This window comes from Zosterops lateralis, assembly GCF_965231275.1.
Source record: "Zosterops lateralis genome assembly, chromosome: 14".
NCBI lineage: Eukaryota > Metazoa > Chordata > Aves > Passeriformes > Zosteropidae > Zosterops > Zosterops lateralis.
The window spans coordinates 15,887,197-15,910,642 of NC_139774.1; the positions used below are offsets into that span (position 1 = coordinate 15,887,197).

The 23,446-nt window shown below is 42.2% G+C and overlaps 1 protein-coding gene across 1 annotated transcript in view; it reads right to left on the reverse strand.

Annotated features, from left to right (window-relative positions):
• Positions 1–3,421: 3,421 nt before the first annotated feature.
• CPEB4 (cytoplasmic polyadenylation element binding protein 4) overlaps positions 3,422–23,446 on the reverse strand; it is a 38,509-nt gene continuing 18,484 nt past the window's right edge. Inside the window, exons 3-8 of the mRNA XM_083871649.1 lie at positions 13,580–13,753; positions 12,452–12,541; positions 11,863–11,981; positions 10,930–11,044; positions 10,570–10,751; positions 3,422–7,455 (exon numbers count right to left, since the gene is read on the reverse strand). Coding sequence (XP_083727775.1) covers positions 7,228–7,455; positions 10,570–10,751; positions 10,930–11,044; positions 11,863–11,981; positions 12,452–12,541; positions 13,580–13,753 — 908 coding nt within the window. The 3' untranslated portion in view covers positions 3,422–7,227. The remainder of the gene's footprint in view (positions 7,456–10,569; positions 10,752–10,929; positions 11,045–11,862; positions 11,982–12,451; positions 12,542–13,579; positions 13,754–23,446) is intronic.

Here is a 23,446-nt window from a genome sequence, read left to right on the forward strand (position 1 = left end):
ACCTGGAAGATCCATGGGCTTTACAACAAAACCCACGTCAAGGAGATCAAACCCCCTGGCTTAGCAGAACTTTGTGTTACAGCTTTTCAACAGATTGCCAATTGGAAATAAAACTATGGGGAAAATTCAAGGAGACAAAATGAGCCCTGAGATTACAGCAGAATGACACAGCCTGATTTCCAGGAAAGGCTGGTAGTCAAGTGGATGAAGCAGAAGGCAAGTGAGGACTTCACTTGCTCTGATTTCATTTTCCAAATGAAAAATTAACTAAAAGTGCAAGTTATTGGTATTTGTTTCCAAATCAGAGGCAGGGAAACTTCCCCAGGTTTTAGGCTGCAGAGACTATGATATTAAAGATTAAGTCTTCTGTTCAGGGGGATGTGCAATTAGATCCTGAGAGAACTCACAGCTGAGGAAGTTCAGCCCTGCCTGCCATAACCCTCCAGGTGCTGAAAGAATCCTGGCTCATGCAGGATGTAAAATGCAAAAACCACTAAATCATCCCCAGATTCAGCATTCATGTAGATATCCCAAGACCTGGCACAGAAAACTCACAATTTCTTTCTTGTCTGAGATGCAACAGGATCCCAGGCCAAAAGTGTGACCACCAACACACCTGGCTGCAGCAGTGCCCATCCCTGGAGGTGGCACTCAGAGCTCTGGGCTGGGGACAAGGTGGGGATGGGGCACAGAATGGACTCAATGGATTCTGAAGTCTTTTCCAACCCCAAAGGCTGTGGGATTCTCAGCAGCAAGGCCATCCTATAATGGCACTGAGCATCCCCTCCTCCCTCCCTCCTTCCCCCAGAGACATCAGGAGAGGAGCAGAGCAGGGCTCTGTCTCCATGGATTGTTCCCTCTGCAGAGAAAATGGAAGCAGTCTCTGCTTTGTTCTGCCCTCTCATTCCTCCACAGACACCCCCTGTAAAAGCAACGCTTGAGCAAATTCCCTTTCCACCCAGTGAAGAGCTGGGCTGATTTTGCCAGTGGGTACAGAGCAACATCTGTCCGTGCACAGCTGGCACACTGCAGCAGAGCTGGGGCTGCTGCTGCTTCCAGGAGAAGCCTCAGAAATCTAAGGAATCCCATTTAAACTCAGAAACACTTGGCATGGACGTGCTCCCAACCCAGCCCAGCACTGGGCATCAGTTTAAAGCCACAAGCGCTGCCTTGCAAAGTGACACTTGGCCAAAGTGACAACTTAATGCACAGCAAGGCCTGAACAATCCCTGAGCAAACTGATCCTGCTCTGTGAGTCAGCAGCGATGTCAGATGGTGATTTACACTGAGCAAACATATTTTTCAAGCCTTGGGCTGGAGAAGGCTGGCAGAGATATATATATATTATTTTTTAATACATTGCTCTCCTTTTACGGATTTCAGATCTGGTCTGAGTTACTGAGGACACAGAGTGTGTCCACTGCATCTACCTCATCACTCTGCCATTTAAAACCAGTGTTCTTCACTACCATGAAAAGCAAAGCAACTCATAGTTTTGGGATTAAAAAATACCCCACAGCTGAGAGCAATAAAACTGTCCATTTTAAACATGAAGAATAATACAAACCCCAAACTGTGTCCTCACTGTCATCCTTGACCTGTGCTGTGCTCAGAGGATTTAGTCTCAGCTTTCATGACTCACCAAAACTAAATTTCAGGAAGAAAAATGCAATCAAACACTGACTTAATTCATCTTTTTATTTTATGTACACCAGGAGGACTCAGAACTTTGGACCAGCAATTTCGTGGAGGAACCTTAACAGAACACGGTCTCCCACGCTTCATGAACAAAGTGACTGAGGCAGCTTCCCTTAGGGAGAGAAGCATTCAAATAAATCAGCATTTAGTATCAAATTGTCTCTCTGACAAGCCCTACAAGAAGCCAGGAAATTATAGTTCCTGTGCCATGAAAACAGGTGATATCTGATGGCATCAATCAGAGCACGGGGATGCAGGAAGACTTTCAGTGATGTATTCAGAGCACTGATTCACCCCCTTCAGTTCCCCTGAGTGCACAGACAGCTGTGAGGATATTCTTATCCCACAGGCTGTTTTTCACTCTGACAAACTGAATCAGCTTATTTCACACACAGGAAGGGATGGCAGCGTTTCTCCTCATCTCCCCTTTCCGAGGCTGTGACTCGTCCCACATTCCCTGGAGCAGCACTGAGCGTTTTGGGAAAGTCAGGGCTGAGCAGAAAATGTCCCACAACAACCTGACAGCTCAGAGCCCGTCCTGGAGATCAGCTCAGCCTTTAAATCAGGGGGAGATTGGTCCCATCCACCTCCTGCCCCGGCCTGGAATGTGGCAGCTCGTCCAGGGCAAGTGCCACCCGAGAGAGCTCCTGGGGACTGTGATGGGGCAGCTCCTGCTGGAAGGGAAAAGTTGGGATTCACACAGGGTGGGAATGATGGAATTCCACCCAGCAGGGCTTACCTCCATCTTCTGTATCTGCCTGTAGCATTTCCTTACAGCTTCAGTGCAAGTGAAACCCAAAATGGATTTGTTGTGTCACCCGCCCAAGAAACTTCTCAGCAATTCAGAATCAGCCCATCACTCTCAACAGTGATTATTTGGAGTTTTGAATGATCCAGACCTTTCCCCTTATTGATTTCTATGTTTTTTAAGACTCTGCAATCTTCAGAATAGGAGAATTCTAGAATGATTAGACACTGTAAATCAGATGTTGGATCCTGAGAAACTCTCTAAGTCTGCAGGGCTTTGGAGTCAGGCAGGGAGTGCCCCGTTTGTGAAGGACGTTGCTGATTCCACCATCCAAAGCCTTAAACTTCCCACACTCCAGGACCAGATTTGAAGTGTGTCACACTTTGAAAAAACATGAACATGTAAGTAAACACATGTTGTCTAAAAGACCATTTGCACTTGAAAACAATGTCAAGAACTGTGGCTAATTCCCAGGGCAGCAGAACTTCCCCTAAAAACCTTTTCACCCCACAAAGCCCAACAAAATCCCCTCCCCAAGTCCCACGAGCTGCGGCCACAGAGGAAGGAGTTTCCTGCAGGAAGCTCAAAATAAAAAGGTTAAGGAGCAACATTGAGTTAAAAGTTTTATTCATTCAACATCTCACATTACAAATATTTAAAAATTATATGCATACTGGTATAAATAGTCATTTGCAAACTATTTAATAACATTAATTTTCACTAGCACTTCAACAAATGAACTCTTTAAAAAAAGTAACTTGTGTTATATAACTTAGAGTAGAACATACAAAAATATGAACTTAAACGTGAAAATGACTTTAATAAAAAATGAATTACCCTTATTTAAAATGCTATAATAAATACTACAACCTCCCCATACACAGTAAAAACTATATGGAAATTCAGCCAAGTAGTACAATTAACTGACATACTTAAATAACTTTTCCTTCTGATAATATGAGCAATACATTGGGGGAAAAACATATTAGGGATTAGTAAAAACTAGACACCCACTTGCTAAAAGTTTCACTTCCAAAAAATATAACAAAAAAATCTGATGAAAATTATAAAAACTAATTATACTTTAAAATTTAAAAATATAAAAAATAAAACAGCTGAATACAATATTGTCCCAATTCTTACAATGCTATCACAGTAGCTTTAAAATAAGATAATAAAATAAAGCAAATGACCAAAACGTTTTATTCCATTTTTTTTTAAAAATAATCTCAAATTTACATTAGTAGAAAGATTGATTTCTGATTCTTTTCTTTAGAAACACCAGCAAGAAAGAGGATTTACTAGAACAGTAGAAAATGACATTTTTAAATGTCTGCAATTAAAAACAAAGAATTACACTGCAAAGATCTTCCAGAAGTCTGAAATAGGTATTGCACATAACTTGAAGTTAACTTGCCACAATTCATCACATTCAAGTTTTAAATCACCTTTGAACAGAAGGTTTGAACTCTTCAAAAAAAAACACAAGGGGGTGAATTATCAAGTCTTTCCAACAGCATCCTTTATAAAACGCTAAATTCAGTCACTGCAAGGTTGAAAATTTGCATTCTGCAGAGGTCTGTGTATGGAGAAGTAGAGACTATACCAAAAAAGCACGGGGCAGTGGGGTTCCTTTACATATAAAATAATCAGAAACACTTTATTTTACATTGCAAAAATAACCATGGAATTACTCTGTCACTCCCCCCTCCCCTCATTAATGACACCCCCCCAGCGGTTGCTAATTGCACGTTAATGAGCCTGGGGCTACACGGTAACCCCGGCGAGCCCGCGGTGCAATCAGGAGCCTGGGCCAGCACAGAGTAATGGAGAGAATTGTTTTATGCCCTGTAAATCCAAGTGTAACCAAAGGATCTGTAAACACGCTTGTCACACAATCACAAGTGAATATTAGTAGAATAACGATTTCTTACATTAGTCATGCATACTAACATTACATGCCTGCCCACCTAGCAGGCTCTCTTTTATTCTTTAAATATAATTTAAAAGAGCAGACACGGTTCTGCATCAAACACCTAACATCGATTCTTTATTAATAATAAAAATGGCTAAACATTCACCAAAAACGTCTGCATTTTGTGTATAATTTTTAAAAACTCAGTAAGAAGCGGTAGACAATTTTGATGGTTCTTGACTTTTTAAATTTCTACACTATATTTATGCATTTAAATTTCATGGGTCTAAAGACAAGTGTCATTTGTCACTTTCATGCTTTTTTTTCTTCTTTAATTCTCAACTTTACATATACTATTTTCTTAAATTATATGTACACCAAATACCTGGTGCTGGGCTAAGATGTTTAAGCAACATGCTTTCTTTTCTCTGCAGATTCTAAAATAGCATTGCCAGTGCACAACATCCATAATTCAAAATGTATGCAGAGCACTGAAATGTATAAAAAGCAGAATATAAGAAAATAAAATTTATTAAAATTATTTATATTAAAAAATGAAGTATATGAAGATCTCTCAGTAATAAAAGTACAAAAAGCTACTCTTTGCAATATGAAAAATTGAGGTATTGCATAAAGAGATATCCCGTCAGTGAAAAGTGTGCCTAAAAATGCTCACTGTTGGAAAAACAAGATATACAAAAGTAGTGCATAACAAATATACATTATGTGCATGACAAAATAAGTTAGCTACAAAAACACTGTACCGAAATTCAGCAGGTCATGTACAAAGGGAAAAAATTATTATTCAAAGCTAGTTCTCAAACAGTGTTATTTTCTTGTAATGGAAACCCACCTCACCTGTTTGCTGGGTAGGATCGGCACAATAGCACACCCCAAAAGCCACCTACAAGCATTAAAAAAATGAAAGGAACATTCCAACTAGAATTATGTACTTCAGAGAAAAAAAAGTCCCTGACAATCTACACAAGAGCACTCTGCATTTGCATTACTGTTGTCAATATTTTCAGGGATTTCAGTAAAAGCAGCTCCCTTGCTATACTTGACTAATAGACAGCAAATGTCTCCATTTTGACCTTTGGAACTTGGTAAGGTATCAGTTCATTAAAGCCTGTATTGAACAGAAAAACTGCTTCTCATAAAGATAAATGGGGGCTGGGGGAAAGGGATGAGGGGGGCTTTGAAGGGAGCAGATGTTTTTCCAAGCAGTGCCAGGGCAAATCTTTGGTTTGGGAGACTCTCGGGTGGTCCCAGGCCCCTGGGGCTGGGCAGAGATTGCCACAGAATCACTTTGTTTTGCACACTGCTACATCCTTGGTGGAGAAGTTGGCCAGGGCATTTAGTTCAAAAGTACTAAAAAATAAATTTTCAGAACTACTCCTTCCTTCATCGGTTTCAAACTAAACCCTCTGCACCCACTCGTCAGCGTTCGGTTCGCGCGTCCCGGGCTGATGCTTCTCAAGGTAGGACTGAGTTCCAATCAAGCCGGCGTTAATTAGCGCTGTTGGCACTTCCACCTGCTTGTCTTTATCTCCCCACAATTAGTTCTGAAGAGCTGGGCTCTGAGCTGGGATTCTTTTCTACAGGAAGAGTGAGGAAGGCATCGGCACACCTGCACAAAATCTGGTGCAAAGCAGGATTTGGAAACTCCTCGGGCTCTGTTACAGCTAAATTTGAGGGCACTGGAAACTGATTTTTACAGCCAAAATGGGGAAACCAATAAGCAGCCAATTTGAGTTTGTGTGCCACAATGGAGTATCAAAACTCCAGTAAAAATCAGTGATATCCTTGAGGTATCTTTAGGTTTTCTAACTTTTTTTTCACGTCAAAATGGAGAGCAAAGGCTGGCCCCTGATGAATGTTAGTATATTAGGATATAGAGTTATATATAGCCATCAAAAATAAAATCTATATATTTATCCTTCAGGAGAGGAAATGCCAGTTCACTAGTTGTCATTACTCTAGCTTTGGTAGGATATCTAGGGCTGTAACCAGACAATTGAGTTCTCTTAAAGAAAAAAAAAAAGTGCACTCCCCCCTCAGTAGTAACTTTACTCAACTTTTACATTCAGGAATTCTTTAAATGTAATCATTTTGATGAAAATATAGTAAGCTCTGCCTATCTCGTTAGTAATTTGGATGTGGGTGGTAGCCAGAGGCATGGTCAGATACACACCGAGCTAAAATTTCAGCCTCAAAACCCTTAAAAGAGTTTTTAAAAAAAACAAAAACCAACAAACAAAAAAAATCATTATTATAGTGCTGCTTCAACTTTGCTCATGCATTTCTGTTGCTTTAAACATGCTCTTTCCTGTTGGTAGGTAAATGCTAACTTCATCTGTTGCTGGAAAAATCCAAACAAAAAAAAAATAATTAAAAAAAAAAAAGAGAGGCAAAAACAGGCTTCCCTGGGGGAAAAGTGTCAGAACAGACTGATAGTGTTATTGTTACACGGTTATTTAATAAAAGTATTATTATGTTCTTTATTAACAATAATTTAATTAAAAAACCAAAATACTCTATTGTTTCAATTCTCTTCTCTTAATAATTTTTTTTTCTCTCCTCTAAGAAAACGTTGCAGGAAATTAAGTGTTCTCTCGGTAGTAAAGACAAAGAGAATGCAACTCGCTCGCAACATGTTATCGATACGAAAAGGAGTTCCCAATACAGTTTTCAATGACAAGATTCTATAAAATACCCATTTATAGGTCATTCTTTCCTTTAGACTATTGTTAAATTACATACTACTACAAAAGGACATGCTGTGAGTGAGGGGCAGGGCGGGGAGGGCAGTCGGGAGAACAGAAGAGTGCACTTCAATTGGAGGCCTTGCAAACCAGCGATCCTTTTAGTTCCAGCGGAATGAAATATGTCTGGGGCGGTCCCCTCCCTCCTTCACCAGGGGCTTGTGGAATTCCCTGCCGGCCCGGGAATGGATAGCAGCCCAGCAATATTCACAGTAATACTGCAGACACGTCACGTTAGCACAGAAGAACGGGGCGAACTTGCCGCCGCAGCGGGCGCCCTGACACTCGTCACACAGCTGATCGTCCAGGACATATGGCTTAACTTCCACCTGCGGCCACAAAACAACATAAACTGGTCATTCTCCAGGGCAAAGTCTGAATTCCACACCTGTGTTTTAGCAGGGCAGCCAGCAGTTATGCACACAGGATTCCCCCTGATTTCCCCCTTGAACACCCAAAATTCCAGGCACTTCAACACTTTCATCCCTTCCTTGATCCTTAAGAAAAACCCTCAGAAAACAGTGCTGACCATCAGTCTCACACCTGCTGTCACTGATTTACAGAAAGGCTCAACCAACCGATTGACTGACACCAAAACCTTGGATAATTATGGGAGTTATTTTTGATGCCCAATTAAGCTCCGTCCCTTTCAGGCAGGAATGGAAGCTGTTTATACAACACTGTAACTGCTGATTAAATATGCACATGGCCTGCAAATTTCACTGTCTGAATTCCCAGCGTTAAGACAATTCACTTATTCTCTAAATAAACACTTCATTTCTGTACTTTTTCCATGGCTTAGTCCTCTCAGCAAAAGGAAATCCACCTGATCTTGTTGGGATCAAATGAGAGGCTTAACACGGGACTGATGCCCTCCTACGCTGCTGGCATTAGGGCCAGGTGATGGGCAGGAATTCAGACCAGCAGAAATAAATATAGGTACAAGTTCCTGCTCTAGAAGGGTTGGTGAACCTTCTCTGGAGCTCATTTAATGTGATGTTTTCACCAGCATTTTCAAACATCCAGGCTGTGACTGGTATCTCTGCTGTTCCCTCTGCATCTGGCCTGGGACTGCTCCTCTCTGCACCTCACAGGCCTGGGACACACCTCAGACAAAAGAGGACATTGACAAGTTCCTGGGTTTTTAAACCCACCCAATTTTATCACAGCCCAGATGGCACTGCAGTAGTTTGATGTCATTTTTGCTTACAGGACACATGAACTGCTCAGACACAGCACAGCAGCCTTTTTTAATGACCTGTTTTTTCTCCTCTTTCAGTGCTCAAGTTGCATTTCCCAAAACCCCGCCCTGCCAACTCAGTCGATTTGCAGAAGAGCAGAGGCAGGCAAATATTCCTAACACCACATTCCCCATCCCTTCATCTGCTGTGCAGTGGGAGGTTGGGGGTTTTTTGAGGACTGCAGCCTTCTCCAAGTGCTAAAAGGACGAAGATACCACACAGTCCTCCTTCAAGTGGTGATTCTGCTCTGTTCCCTCTGCTCAGCCACCTTCAGAAGCCAAACTGCAGCTCAGGTGTCCTTGTCACATTTATTCTGAGTGTGGCACGGCTGTAACTGCTCCCTGAGCTGGGCACAGAGGATTTCCCAGCTCCAGAGGAAGCCTCAGTTACAGCAGCTCCATCAGGCTCACTCAGAGTGGGAGCCTCAGCCACTGAACCCTTCCTGTGCATTATCTCAGGGCACACCCTTCAGCAGCACCTCCTTGCCTAATTTTACAGGAAATCCTTTCTGGTAACTTTTAAAAAACTAATTTTATTTTTCTTTTTACAGAAAAACAGTATTGGAAGACTGTAAATAAATAGAATCTCAATAAAAAACTGGAGATGGTGTATTTTTACCTCCCTCATGCACTCAACCTCTCCTGTAACAAATCCTCTCTGAGCATTATCTCCCCACACAAAAACTACACAAAAAAATGAGGAAATAAGGAGTGGGAGGGAAGAAGGAAGGGGAAATAGATTACAAAATATTTTTTTTCAGCGTTTACAAGTACTTACTTAAATTTGTAGTCCCACCAGCTTCAATGGACCTATTCACCCAAGTGTCTGCTTATGCAAGCACAAGTTGCACAAGGGCAGCCCAAATTATTTGTTCAAAGCTGTACAGAACTTATTTCAGAGCCAAGATTAGAACAAAGACATTCCAATTCACAGGCCCACAGTCAGATTGTTGTTACAATTCTTCTGCTTTATAGCCAAAGCAGAAGTGAAATGATAATGGGCTAATCAGGCAAGTTTGGAGGTTTTCCACTGTATTAACTATAAAATTAAGATCAGCAGTGACAGTCATGTAGGAAAAATCCAGAGACAAAGGATGAATTACGAGAGGAGATGTGAGCATCTGAGTTTCCCAAAACTGTGGTCTGAAGATCACTGTAACTGGCAGTTACATTTTAGAGAGATGAAGAGGGCAGAAAGCAAAGTGCTGATCCATTTGGCATATTCCTCTAATTTAAAATAATAAGGAATACAATAATAAAGGAATGAAATAACCAAGCACAGGCTGTGCAGGGTGACTGTGAGGCTGCAGGGCACAGTAACAAGTTTAACAAGGCATTACCAGGATGCTCTTGCACATCCAGCACACTTTGGGGTGGTTCTGCCTGTTCTCCCAAAGGATGCAGAGCAGGAGTAAGAGCTGCAGGCACCTCCCTCCCTGCATCTCACAAACCCTACAAATCCTTGCAGTGGGAGCATCTGAGGAGCTCAGTATTCTTGGAAAAGGCCAAGGCAGCTGCCACACTTCCCACTACACCCAGCAACTCGAGAAAGCCTTTTTCACAGCCACCTCCCACGTGCCAGCACCACCAGCTCCTCCCCACCACTCCACATTTACTCCGTGCTGCATCTCAGAGACACTAAAACTGGGATTAACCCTGTGTACCACTGCCAAGGACACCTGTGAGGCAGAGAGGGGAGTTTGCAGAGGAGCAGAGGGGCCCTTCCTTACCATTTATCCATCTCTCTGGGCTGCATCTCAGAGACACTAAAAACAGGGATTAATCAGTGTACCTTTACTCCATGCTGCATTTCAGAGACACTAAAAATGAGATTAACCTGATGTACCATTGCCAGAGACACCTGTGAGGCAGAGAGGGGGTTTGCAGAGGAGCAGAGAGGCCTTTACCGGTTTATCAGTCTCTCCATGCTGCATCTAAGAGGCACTAAAAACGGGATTAACCCAGTGTACCTTTACTTTGTGCTGCATCTCAAAGACACTAAAAATGGGACTACCCATTGCCAAGGAGACCTGTGAGGCAGAGAGGGTGTTTGCAGAGGAGCAGAGGGGCCTTACCCATTTATCAATCTCCCCGTGCTGCATTTCAGAGACACTAAAACTGAGATTAACCCAATGTACCACTAATAAGGAGACCTTTGAGGCACGGAGGGCGTGTGCAGAGGAGCAGAGGGGCCCGGCCTTACCCGTTTATCAATCTCCCCGTGCTGCAGCTGCACGAAGCGGGCGCTGATAGCAGCAATGTAGCTCTGTTGGTTGGAGAAGGCCACCCGCCCGGCCCCCTTGGGGTACTTGAGCTCGGGGTCGGTGTCGATGCCGGCGTAGCAAACCCCTCCGTAGAGCCGGTCCATGATCATCGCCAGCTCCACTGCGGCACAAAGCAAAACCAAACTGAGCCCTGGGCTGGCTCCTTTTCTCTCTGAGCACCACCTGGGGACAGCTCGTGTCCCCCACACTCGAGATTCCCTCGCTGCCAGGCTGGCTTTTCCCCCAGTGCTCCCCAAACCAGGCTGCGCAGCCGACGCGCCCGGTGCTGCAGTGTGTACCTGCTCGTAAAGGCCGAGGAACACCACCAACAAAAATGGTTTTTCTTGGGTCAAGAGGCTGGGAACCATCCATAACAAAATCACTATCACTAAGGTTCCAAGGCCGGATCTGAACCTACGGACAAAAAGCCTGGGTTTTTTTAACCATTCACAATTCAAGGTGTCTCAATAATATAAATTACAACAGTGTCCTACAGAGAAGAAAACTTCTTAACAGCTGTGCTTGCTAAACTCTGCTTGTTCAGCAATCATTTCTCCAAATGAAATGGTAACGAGCTCTCTGAAGATAGACCTATCAAGGATGCTAAATTTCACCACTTCCTTGTTACCCAAATTTCTGGGGAAAAAACCCTCCCCCTGTGCTGACACATTTAGTTAATCATGCCTGAGCCGCGCTGTACAACGCCCCTGGTCACAGAGATCTGCACTGCTCCTCTTGTCCCAGCCTTATCTCAGTGCAGCAGGCTCCAGAGTTGCCTCTTTAGTTACTGTGCTGCTTTGTATTTAGTTACAGCTGGCCAAAATTTGAAGCACAGGACTAGAGCAGAATTCTTCCCAACTATGGACAGACTTGAATCAGCCCCCCAACCATCTGTATATTAATAATTTACAGTTCAATGCCATGATATGTTTTTTAGGGTTTATCTGTTACAGACAACATTCAGACAATATGAATTCTACATGTTCATCATTAGCAAGCATAAAATACCTGTCTTGAAATACATCTTTTTCTAATAAAAATAAGCATGGTAACTAGACTAAAATACTTTCTTATGTCTAGTTCAAAAGTAGTAAGTTGTTCTTTTCTCTTCTTAATTTGACACCGTAAAGGAATTTTAACATTAATGTTCCGAAGACAGAAGAAATGCAAGTGAAGAGCCCAGTTTGTGATTATCACCCAGGAATTGTGCAGGCCCTGACAATTCCACCTACCGGTTTGTCTTTGATAGTGGGGCTGGAAACACAGAGATAGAGCTTTCCATCTTCTTCAATGCATGCATCAATCAGTGCCTGCACAGAGCTTTCATCTTGGAACAGCAAAAATGCATATCCTGGCCAAGGGAAAACACAAACATCACTGCTGCTGTCTGTTTGTCTCTAGGATCACAATTTAACTCAGAATTAGGTTTGACATCATGCTGCCACACAGGAAAGGAGAAGATTTAAGGTGCTCTCAGCACACATTTCCAACCCACAAGTGCTCTGGTTGTTCATTTAAGGGATAAATCCTTCCCAGCTGCTGTGGAAGGCATTTAGTGCCTTTAAAAAGTTGTTATTATATGTACAACAACAGGGGGAAAGAGGGAAAATGGAATAAAGTAAAAAACAGGAAATAAAGGAAGAATTCTTTTAGTGAATAATAACTGCAAAGCCACATTCCTAACTTCACCAGTTTAGAACAATCCCAAGGATTAAATCCTTTTTTTCCCTCTAAAACATTGTGTCACTCTCAGACCAATCTTGTGTTTTAACACAAAAAATTATTCTAAAATGCTCATCTTATTGGTTTGCAGGTATTTACCTTTAGGAGGAAAATAAGATTTGCTCTCTGCCTTGTGTGGCCAGTCTACAATCAAAGGTCCAAAGCGCCGAAAACTTGCAGTGATCTCATCTGGAACAGGAGAGAAGGCAAAAGGCATGAACTTAAAATAAACTGAGCTTCAGGCATTTGAAAGACACTGATTTCAGGTAGTTTCATCCTATAAACAAACATTCTGTGACCCTCCAGGTTCAGCAGCTCACAGCAGTGCTCAGCAGCTGATGAGGAACTTTTGTGAGGCAGAACACTTTTATAAAACAAGACAAATCAAAACTCAAACTTTCTTTCTACTGATAATTATAAATAAAAGCTCATAACCCACTATTTCTCAGGAACTGAGCCACTGCATCTATGCAGTCCTAATAATCCAGCTTCAACTATTCTCATGGGTGACATGAGGTTCAGGTTGCCATATCACAGCATTACAAGCTCTGACACAGAAAAAAAGTGGGGATTAAAACAATTCTGTGATTAAGAAAAAAAACTTTTCAGCTGTATTGTTCCATTTCTTCTAACCACTATCCCAGCAGGGTCATAGACATGGAGCTCTGGTGAAATGAAGCTTCACAACACCTGTACCTGACTTATTAATTTTATTTTAATAACAACTGCAGTATTCTGCCACCTGTGTTTGTGTGATGGACCACCACAAACCCCTGGTGCCTCATGATGCCCTGTACAGATTCATTCCTCTCTGGGTTCTCACCAAGCACAGGTCAGAAGCTACCACAGGACAAAAATCATTGCTGGAAACAACCTCAACTACACAGGAGCAACAAAACATAAGAGTTAGGACTTGGTACCCCACACAGACCTTATAAAACTACAAGGAGCTTTTCCAGCTACTGACTTCTGGGGCCTGCAAAACGATTGCAATGGATTTATGAGTTTCCACAGGCGATGTTGGCTTGTTTAATTTTGCACTTTTGTACTTTTTATCCTGCTGAAGTCAGTTTAATGCGTCATTTTGTTCTTACATCACAGCGAATTATCTGACGCAGTGGAAAAAACTCCCATTTCCATATCAAAGCTTGGAAAACACCCATCCCTGAGCTGGCAAGACAATTTCCCCCAGCCCTTGCAGCTGCCCTGGGTGAGGATTTTTTGTACCTTCATCGATGTCGGGAGGAAGCCCCCCCACGAAGACCTTGCGGGAATAGCGCTCCACGCGCTCCCCGTTCTGGTGGGAGAAGCAGTGGGGAGACCCCAGGCCGCTGTGCAGGCTCTGATCCCCACGTCCATCATCCAGGAACCCGTCCTCCATCGGGAACAGCGAGGACTGACCTGAAGAGGGAGTTGGGGGATAAAAAAAAAAAAAAAAAAGAAAAAACAGGGGAAAAAAAAACATACTAACAGAACAAAGCGCGCACTGTTGGAATAATTGGGGGGGAAATGCACCAGTTGCTGCATCAGCAGAACGGGGAGTGATTTGCCCTCTGAATGAGGAGTTATGTTCTCGATTTCATTGCACACTTTTAGTTTGCTGTATCGTGCAGCAGCTCAAATGCCTCATTTCAGAGGGAAGGTCCCTCCTGGTAACAAACCAGGGTTTCTAAGGGATGCTCGAGCTGACTGCTTTCCATAATATTTGGTGTTTCCAATGAGGGTTCTTTTAAAAAGTATCAAAAAGGGAAGGGAACAGCCAATTTGGTTTCTGGGGCTTCCACAGTATCAAGCCATATATTCAATTTTCCAGTGAACAGCTTCTTCCAGGGAATAGATACAATTTCAAGGTGAAAATGGGAAAACAGGAATTCTACCAGTTAAATATATCACACATTTAAATTACCTGATACCAAAGCATATCATAAACCACCCACTAGTATATAACAAAAAATAACCTGAGGAAAACAGGAAAACCCACTGTCCTTTACTGCAAAGACTGAAAATTTTGTCCCCCCTACAACTTTACTTCAGTTAATGGCCTCACTCTAAGAGAAAATGTTGTAAAATGAGAAATATTCCCCTCAAAGTCCAGCAACTTTCTGTGATAATCCTTGATCATGGAGTTCCTTAATAATATTTCTTTTAAATAAGGTTCTTTGTTCTAAATGCCACTGTATAATATCATAAATAGAGCACAGGAGCTGTTCTCTGCCATGAATTCCCTCTCTAATTCCAGTATTCAACAGCTACACAACAAACTGAGACTTCTACTCATTTAAGGAATAAATATATATATATAGGGAGAGTAAGTAATGAGGCATGCTAGAAGCTTTAGGATACATTTCCTTTTGTCTATGATATGATACACTTTGTCTGCTTTTTCAGGATTCATCCCAATCTACCACAGAAATGTCCTGGTGAGGTTAATTTATCCTGGTTTTGCTTCCTCCCCTTAAAAGAAATTGATTTCAAAACATAAAACGTCTTGAAAACAGAAAATCTGACCAAGATACAGACATTTTCTGTGAAAAAAAAAATCAAACAGCTAAGAAGTTGAAAAGAAAAAAAAAGTAATAAAAATCCACAGTCCATAGAATTTATATGAATAAAAAATGGAAGGCTCAGTCAGGTTGCCTTACTTGAAATTTCAAGAATCTTCTACACACCTTTAATAAAAATAACAGTCAAGTCTAATCAGGCCTCTTTCTGTAGCTGGGCAAACCTCATTCCTACTATGATAAAAATATTGTAATATTGACTTCAACCTTGTTTTTCCCTAAGGAACTGGTGCACAATCTGATTTGTTTCATTTGTTAAGATCCCAATCCTGCAGGTATTGTCGGGAGGGAGCAATTCGCAAAGCAAACCCCCCTTTTCCAGGTCCTCAGCTGCTCTTGGAGAACTCCACACACACACATGGAACTCAGCAGGTCAGACACTCACTGTATTTATGTCCACCAGCACCCAAAATTCCCCAAATAAACTCCTCCAGCACTGGCATTCATAACACACACACACACACAAACACAGCTCCCCACAAACCATCCAGGTGATGTCTGCTGTGATCATTTCAGCCTCAGGTACTCCCTGATCCAGTTAAAATGCTGATTTATGGCATGCAGACTATGTAAACGTATGTGAAACTGCTCCCTTAATAAGCTTAAAAGTTTGGACTTTGCCCTCTAGTAAAAAAACTTCATGTTATTTCTCCCATGAGACATTGTCAACATTAGAAAATTAAAGAGGAATATTGTTACCTCGCCTTCTCCCATATGTCCTTGCTGCATGTTAAATGAGAAAGAAAACAGCCTTTCAATGATTGTTATAAGGACCAAAAAGACCTCGTTTTATTGCCTTTATAACTGACTCAGTGATTCTCAAGCCTTTGCAGATCCAGGTCATTTAAAAGAAGTGTTCACCAGCTGCCCCTCCCCACCCTCCAGTGGCCTGCTCAGCCCAGCTCTGTTACTTACTGATAAACCACAGTGACCAAGTGGATATGGATAATCCAAGAGACTTTTGGAAGCAATTTTAGCCCCGAATTTGCACATTTATTTATTTATTTGAGCTCTTCCTGGGGGTGTGCCTATAAGCAAATGGATCTTTCCTCATGCACCAGGATCTCCTTGCCTCACCAAGCTCCAGAATATTCCAACACTGCTCTCCACCCCAGCTGGAGGAGAAGCCCTGACACAAGGAAAGTGCAAGATTGGTGTGACACTTTCTGTTTTGAAATCAAGTTGCTCTGCACAACCCACAAAATCCTTGGTTCAGTTCTGACTGGCTGAAAAACTGAAAAGTCCAGGAGAGAAAATTGGGCCACTAAAAGTTGCCTTCTAGACTCAGCCCTGGTGTCCAACAGGATGGATTCTCTCACACTCACCCAGGAAACTGTGCTGGAATAATTCAAGTTACTCACTCATTCCTGATTTTCATGTTTCAGAACAAATCAGTTCCTACCCCTAAAAACAACAGCATTTTCTGGGCTGGCTTGCAAGAACCCATTGTCAGAGCACGGCCAAACTTTCTAATCAAACTTGCACATTCTTTCTCTTTTAATCTCATTAAAATCTCTTTCTGAAAGCAGGCCAACTGCTTTCAAAACTTGGATTCTTCCTGGCAAGTGCTGTGAGAAACTCTGAGCACATCATGTGTTTGATTTTGCTTCCCCATTCAAAATTGAGGCCGGCAATTAGTTTGAGCATTTAAATATTTGTAAACCACAACAATACAGGAGTCATTTCCTCTTTCCAAATAAAAACTGTATCAATCCAATTTACTTCATGATTATTTAACATCCATAAGATCATTTCACTCCTCTGGTAGAGACTCACAATTAAGACCAAGAACACAAAATAACAAAACCCTGGACTTCAGACTGGAGCTTATTCTTGAGGTTTTATGGGAGAATCTTAAGGGCTGAGAGCTTTTCCAATTATAGTTTTTCCATGGTCATTTTGAATTTAGAAATGCAGGAGGCTGATACAGTCCTCAAAGGAGGAATGAAGGAAATCACAAAGCATCAGCAATCTTGTAGTGTCCCTGACTGAGCCCAGCAGCCTTTGCACGTTTTCTGGAGCACATCAAGCACTCTCAAAGCCAGCCCTGCCTCTAAAGCCATAAAAATCCTGCTTGTGGTTTCTGAATTACTGACAAAACCACACAGCCTCCTTCTCTCTGTACACTCACTGCTGGCAACAACACACAGACACGATTCCACCGTGGATGTGAGACCACAGCTCAGGCCAGGGGACTCCTCACAGCTTCCCCACCTGAGGCACTCAACACAAGAGGACTTTTCTCCTTTACCAGCACGTAAAAAACACCCCAAAAAGGATCACCCACCAGCTAGGAATTATTTCCAGTGCCAAATATAGGTTTGGAGAACCAAAGACTATGATTCTTCCCTCTTCCTCTTCTTAATTTGCCTCTTGTTTTCAGCCTTTGCTTCACATCTAAGCCGCAAAATACCAACATCTGACATTTCAAAACATTTCTGGGGAGCCACAGTTTATAAACTGACCCAGCACGGCACAGATACAAAACTTTCTCTGCTCCCTGAATGCAGAGTTCATCACACGCCATTAATTTCACACAATGTGAAACTCTGTGAAATACAAACAGCATTGAGGCAAGGAATGCTCTCTTGGCAGGCCAGGAAGGCAGCTGAGTCCTCCCTTTGGTTTTCAGAATTTCAGATTAAGAGAAAGGCTTTGCTACAGGAGCACCCAGCTAAGCTGCTGCACAAATGAAGCCTTAAACTGCCACCAGCCACAGGAAAAGGTTTAATTTGGAGATCACAGCACTTGCCCGTCCTTTGCTGAGAAATGAGACAACTGCAGCCTTGGTCTGGATTCCTCAAAGCTGTTTTTTCCCTTCCCCATTCCTTCAGTGGTTCAGATAATTGCATGAAGGGCCTAAGAATTATTTATCTCATTTATCTCATGCTCATATCTGAGCAAGAATTTTCCTACAAAATCTAAAAACCACCAAGTGTTCATGCAACTGGTTCAACTGCTCATCAATAGCCAATGCAGAGATGTTCTTCCAATAAAATCAGCCTGAAATTTAAAATGCTATTAGCAGCTGCTTCAATTATTCTGTCCCCTCAGCCCTCCTGTTATTTCTGTGTCTGAAATAAAGCCATAGAGAAAATCAATGATCTTTTGCAAAAATCTGCTGCTTTTACTTTCATTTTAAAGAACATCAGGTGTAATTTTTTTTGTCTTCTCCTCATTTGAGACACTTAATGGGCTCCTAGCCCCTTCCATTTCTCCTTTCCATTTCAAAATTCACATATTTTGTGTCTTCATCTCCAATAAAATGTGCTGAACTCTCTTCCTTCTATAGCAGGCACCACCAAGGCTCTCAGCATGTTGAATATAACCCCACAAATACAATCTGCTGAAAAACCCTGAAAAATTTAGGGATCCTAAATCACTTCAACCCAAAACCTGCTCCAAGTTTATGGTGCACAAAGTGTGCCCAGGTTGAGCACCTGGTTCTTGCTGGTTCCAGGTGTATTTGGTATTTATACCATCAGCAGCTGTTTGTTAAATATTATATAAATGGAGAAAAGTGTGAGAGGGCAGATTTTTTTTTTTTTTTTTTTTTTTTTTTTTTTTTTTTTTAAGGGGTATTATAAGGATTTCTCCATTGTTACTAACACTGGTGAGCAGTTGTTTATGTTGGAAAGTAAATATGACCAACATCAGAGAGTTTCAGGCTTTCACTGAAACTGGGAAGGTGATTTGGGGCCAGCTTGTCTTTTGTTTCCCTTAGGACTTGTACAGAAACAGAAGCACCAAAGTTCCACAGGATTATTTCTAAAAGTGAGCTGGATATCCTTGAATCTACCAGAGAAAACATTTCTACTTGCCTGAATTTTATTTTTAAATGATAGAAAAATAACTGAAGCACAATCTGCTTTAGCCATTATACCAGCAGAGCTTTATTCCTACATTTTTTTACACTCAACTGTACTTTGCAATTGTATCAAGGCTGACAACGCTGTGCACGAGGCCATTAAAAACTTGAACTCTGATATTTTACTACCTTTCCCCCCCATTAATCCCTGAGGGCAGGCAGGGCTGGTTCTAACCCCAGAGTGAGATTTTATCATCGCTTGGTATTTCACAAGGCTTCTCACATGTCAGGTATGGATCACACGGTTCTGCCACAGGTAAAAGGACATTTCACAAGAGGTTCTGTAAGGTCACCTCGAGCCTTGTTTCACCAGGGAACAAATTCAACATCTCCTTAACCAAACCAAGGGAAGAAAAGTGAAAATTCTAAAGAACATCTCTATTTAATGCATATTTGGTTAAATTATTAAATTTAGAGACCCAAGCAGGGATTGTGCAGAGAGCTATATATACTTTGTTAAATTAGAACAGAGAAAATCTTATTTACCTGCATGTATTACACACATAAGTATTTCTTTCTATTTAACAGAGCCTTACAATTTAACTCTTAGATGACATTTGTGTGTGTCCTTAACTGGAGTGATGGGACAAGGGGAAATGGCTTTAAACTGACAGAGAGAAGGTTTAGATTTGATTTTGGGACGAAATTCTTCCCTGTGAGGGTGGGGAGACCCTGGCACAGAGAAGCTGTGGCTGCTCCTGGATCCCTGGAAGTGTCCAAGGCCAGGCTTGGACAGGGCTTGGAGCCACCTGAGATAGTGGAAGGTGTCCCTGCATAGACCAGAGGGATTAAACTAAATTATCTTTAAAATTTCTTCCAACCCAAACCACTCTGTGACTCTGTGGTTCTAAAGCAGGCAAAAAAAAAAAGTGCTTTTTTAAAGCATTCCTGGATTTCAGCTCTAAAAACACAAAAGGACCAGTCAGCAGTTCCATGAGTGGTGGCATGAGACATTTGTGTGTGTGCAGAAACGTTGCCCGGTTCAGGCACTTAAATCTCATTCCAGGCAAATTATTCCAAGCACATGATGTGGAATTATTCCTCCACACTGAGTGTGGAACAACAGCCCATACATGGCAGGGTGGCACCAGCCCAGGACACCTGAGCCTGGAGAAATTCTGTCAAGGCAGAATAAACTGAACAAAGTGATAACAAATCTGCACTGACAGTGAATGTATTCCACATCAGAACTTTGAATTTTACAGTCCCAGCCATCTCTGATACTGTCAGATGAGATTCCTGTCCTAAAAATTGTTTTCCAAACCAAGCCACTAAAAGGGAATGTGAGAGATTCCCTATTTTGTGGATTTCAAACTTCAAAGAGTAAAAACTGTTCCAATAATATTTTATTAATCGTAAAACAGCCTTACAAAAATTAAGCAGCTCTAAATGTACATCTGAAGAATGTATATTTGACACACTTTCAGCAGTGTCAAAGTCAGCATGAAACCAGCAAAGCAGCCTAAATTTCGCTGCACAGTAAAACCAAGGATTAGCACCTTCGGAATTACTGATTCTGCAAAATTAAGCAGCAGAGTTGCCAAAACTTGTATTTTTCCTCTCAATTTACTTTTAAAGAAACACAATGTAAAAAGTAATTTTTAAAAAAACTCCCATGTTGTTAAGAAATACAGCTCTACCTTATGTCCAAAATGTCCAAACAAATGCTGAAAAACAGGAGTATTATTGTAGATGCAAATATTATGCTTTATTTCAAGTAAAGCCAGATGCCTGAAGACAAGTATTTACCATTCCTTCTGTCAAGAACAGGAACAAAATGAAGTTTCTGTTATTCCACAGCACTCAAGTCCAGGTCTGACTAGAATCTTTAATTTTCAATTCCAGGTCACTGTCACAAAACAACTGACAGACAGAAAGTAAACAGGTTTCTTTCCTTCAAGAACCCTGTGGAGAATCATCCTGCAAAATCCTTTGGTAAGTGACACTGTTTTACCTGTGATTATCTTGGATTAATTGGGTTCACACGGTAGAAAGGTAGAACCTGAGTGAGTGGCAGAAAGCAGAATCTCAGCACAATAACTGCAAACAGGGAGTGTTGACAACTTTAGACATCAAATAACCAGGGCTGGAGGAGAGGCTGAGAACACTGAGAGGGAAAGGAACTGTTTCCAAGGTTTGTGCAATGAGCTGCAGGTTTTTAGGGCTTTAATCTGACTAAAGAAAATCTGCTTCACTGCAGAGATGGGGAAGTCACAGCCAGCAATGAATTATCCTTGGGAAGAAGCCCCTCACACTCTCTGGAGACTTTCCAAACCCACCTGGATGTGTCCTTGTGTCACCTGGACCCTGCCTTGGCACTGCTGGGACTGGATGATGTCCAGAGATCCCTTTCAAGCCCAGCTCCTCTGGGATTCCCTGATTCCCAGGCAGGCAGGGACAGGAAGGAACCTCCTGCTTCCAACTCTGCCTCTCCAGCCCAGCTTCAAATCCACTTCTGTCAGGAGCTCCAGGTAACTCCTGGACTGGGCAACTGAGCCAAAAAGCCCTGGACATGCCTCCAGAAATTACTGAATCCCACAATCATTTAGGTTGGAAAAACCCTCCAATTGAGTCCAAGCTGTCACTGATGCCAGTTTTGTCACCCAGCCCAGAGCACTGAGTGCCACGGCCAGGCCTTCCTTGGACACCTCCAGGGATGGGCACTCCACACTCCACAGTTCAGCCTAAGTGTGAAGGGGAAATGGGATAAGAAATGTTAATTCTGGAAACCCTGAGTTCACTTTGTGGGAGGGTTTTAAAACCCAGCAGAAGTGTCACTGCTTTGCTGCTGATGTTCTGTCAGACGAACTGGACTGAAGGAACCTCCAGACAGGATTTTCCTGCATTTCCACAACCACTTAACTACTCCTGAAATGTGACAAACCCAATTCAGTCTCCTTCATCTCAAAAATACAGAAGCTTCAAAGGTAACTTTGAAGTTTCTTTGCTATCAAACAGCAGAACACAGAGAAATCTTCTCCTAAACCAACCTGCTACAAATGCTAGACACAGCTACAGCTTTGTCTACCAGGGATCAATATTTGTTCCTTAATTCCAATTATATTCCAGTGGGATACTGCAAATCAATTTAAGTGGGAGCTTTATATATTGTATATATTTGATTACAACTCTTCTCCAGGATCCCCCACAGGGTGTGAGATAAGAAACCAAAAGCAGAAGAGCAAATCATGGAGCACAACCATCAGCTGGAGACTGGATGTTAGCTGGAATTATCCTGTATTTCAGGAAAGCAGGCACCCTGCTGCTCATGGCACTGAGCTTTATTTTATATTCATGTATGACTGCTGGAGAATAGACACCAAGTTATAAAAACATCTCATCTTTTGCCTCAATACATCTTCCAGTTTATGATATGGAATAATTGGCAGCATTTATCTTTTGAACACTTCAAGTATTACTGTATTCACTTGAAAAGTAAGGAATGAAAGGCAGAGTTTGCAGCTGGGAGAAGGAAAAGCATTACAGGAATCAGCTTCTCAGCCACAAAACTGCTTCAAACGTGGTAACTTCATTAATGACAGACTTTCTGACAGGAGGAAAGGGAGGAATGGGATGTCACTAAAAACTACAAGATAAAATTTATTTTGTAAGTGACAAGAACAATTTATTGAACCTGGTAGAGAATTTATTGAACAACTTATGAAAAGATGTAAAACCTTCCCAAATACTTGCTGTCATGGTTTGTATCACTGGCTCTTTATCTGCAGCTCTGGTATCTGTCCACCCCATCACCACTCCCTGCACCAGGAATTCTTTCCAGGCTTTTTCCTGGATCACCTGCCTGTGATCTTGCACCTGCATGAGCTGGATTTGCACTGCAAGATCTAAACCTGCAGTTCCTTAAGTACAATAATAGGTTCAAAGCAACTTATTTTTGTCTGTGGAAGGAATGATCACAAGACAGCCTGGAATGCAACACGAGGCCTTGGTTCCTTTTTTAACCATCCTCTTAGTTCACTCCCAAACAAGAAGGGAACAGCAACACAAGAAAGTCAACAGCAACCCATGAGGAAAGGCTGAGGAGAGTGGGATTGTTCAGCCTGGAGAAGGGAAGGATTTGGGGTGACCCAACTGTGCCTGAAGGAGCCAACAAGAAACAGGGAGAGGGACAATTTCCAAGGGATGGAGTGCCAGGACAAGGGGGAATGGCTTCCCACTGCCAGAGGGCAGGGTCAGATGGGATTTTGGGAAGAAATTCCTCCCTGTGAGGGTGGGCAGGCCCTGGCACAGCGTGCCCAGAGAAGCTGTGGCTGCCCCTGGAAGTGTCCAAGGCCAGGCTGGAAAGGGCTTGGAGCAGCCTGGGACAGTGGGAGGTGTCACCATGGCAGGGGTGGCACTGGATGGGGCTTAAGGTCCCTCCCAACCCAAACCATTCCGTGGTTCTGTGGTGAAGAACACTCAAGGCTCTGCAGTGAAACATTTCCCCATTTGTCCAGTGAAGAGCACAGGTAAGTCACTCATTTTCCCAGCAATGTGATCAAACTGCACCACACACTTCCCCACACCCAATCCAAATGGGAAGAGAAAATGAAATCATTATTGTAAAATAATCACCACTTCCCCTGCCTGGATTCAAAATCGCTGCACAGAACCAGGCACCAGCAGTATTTATATAAGTACATATTTATATAAGTATCCCCACAT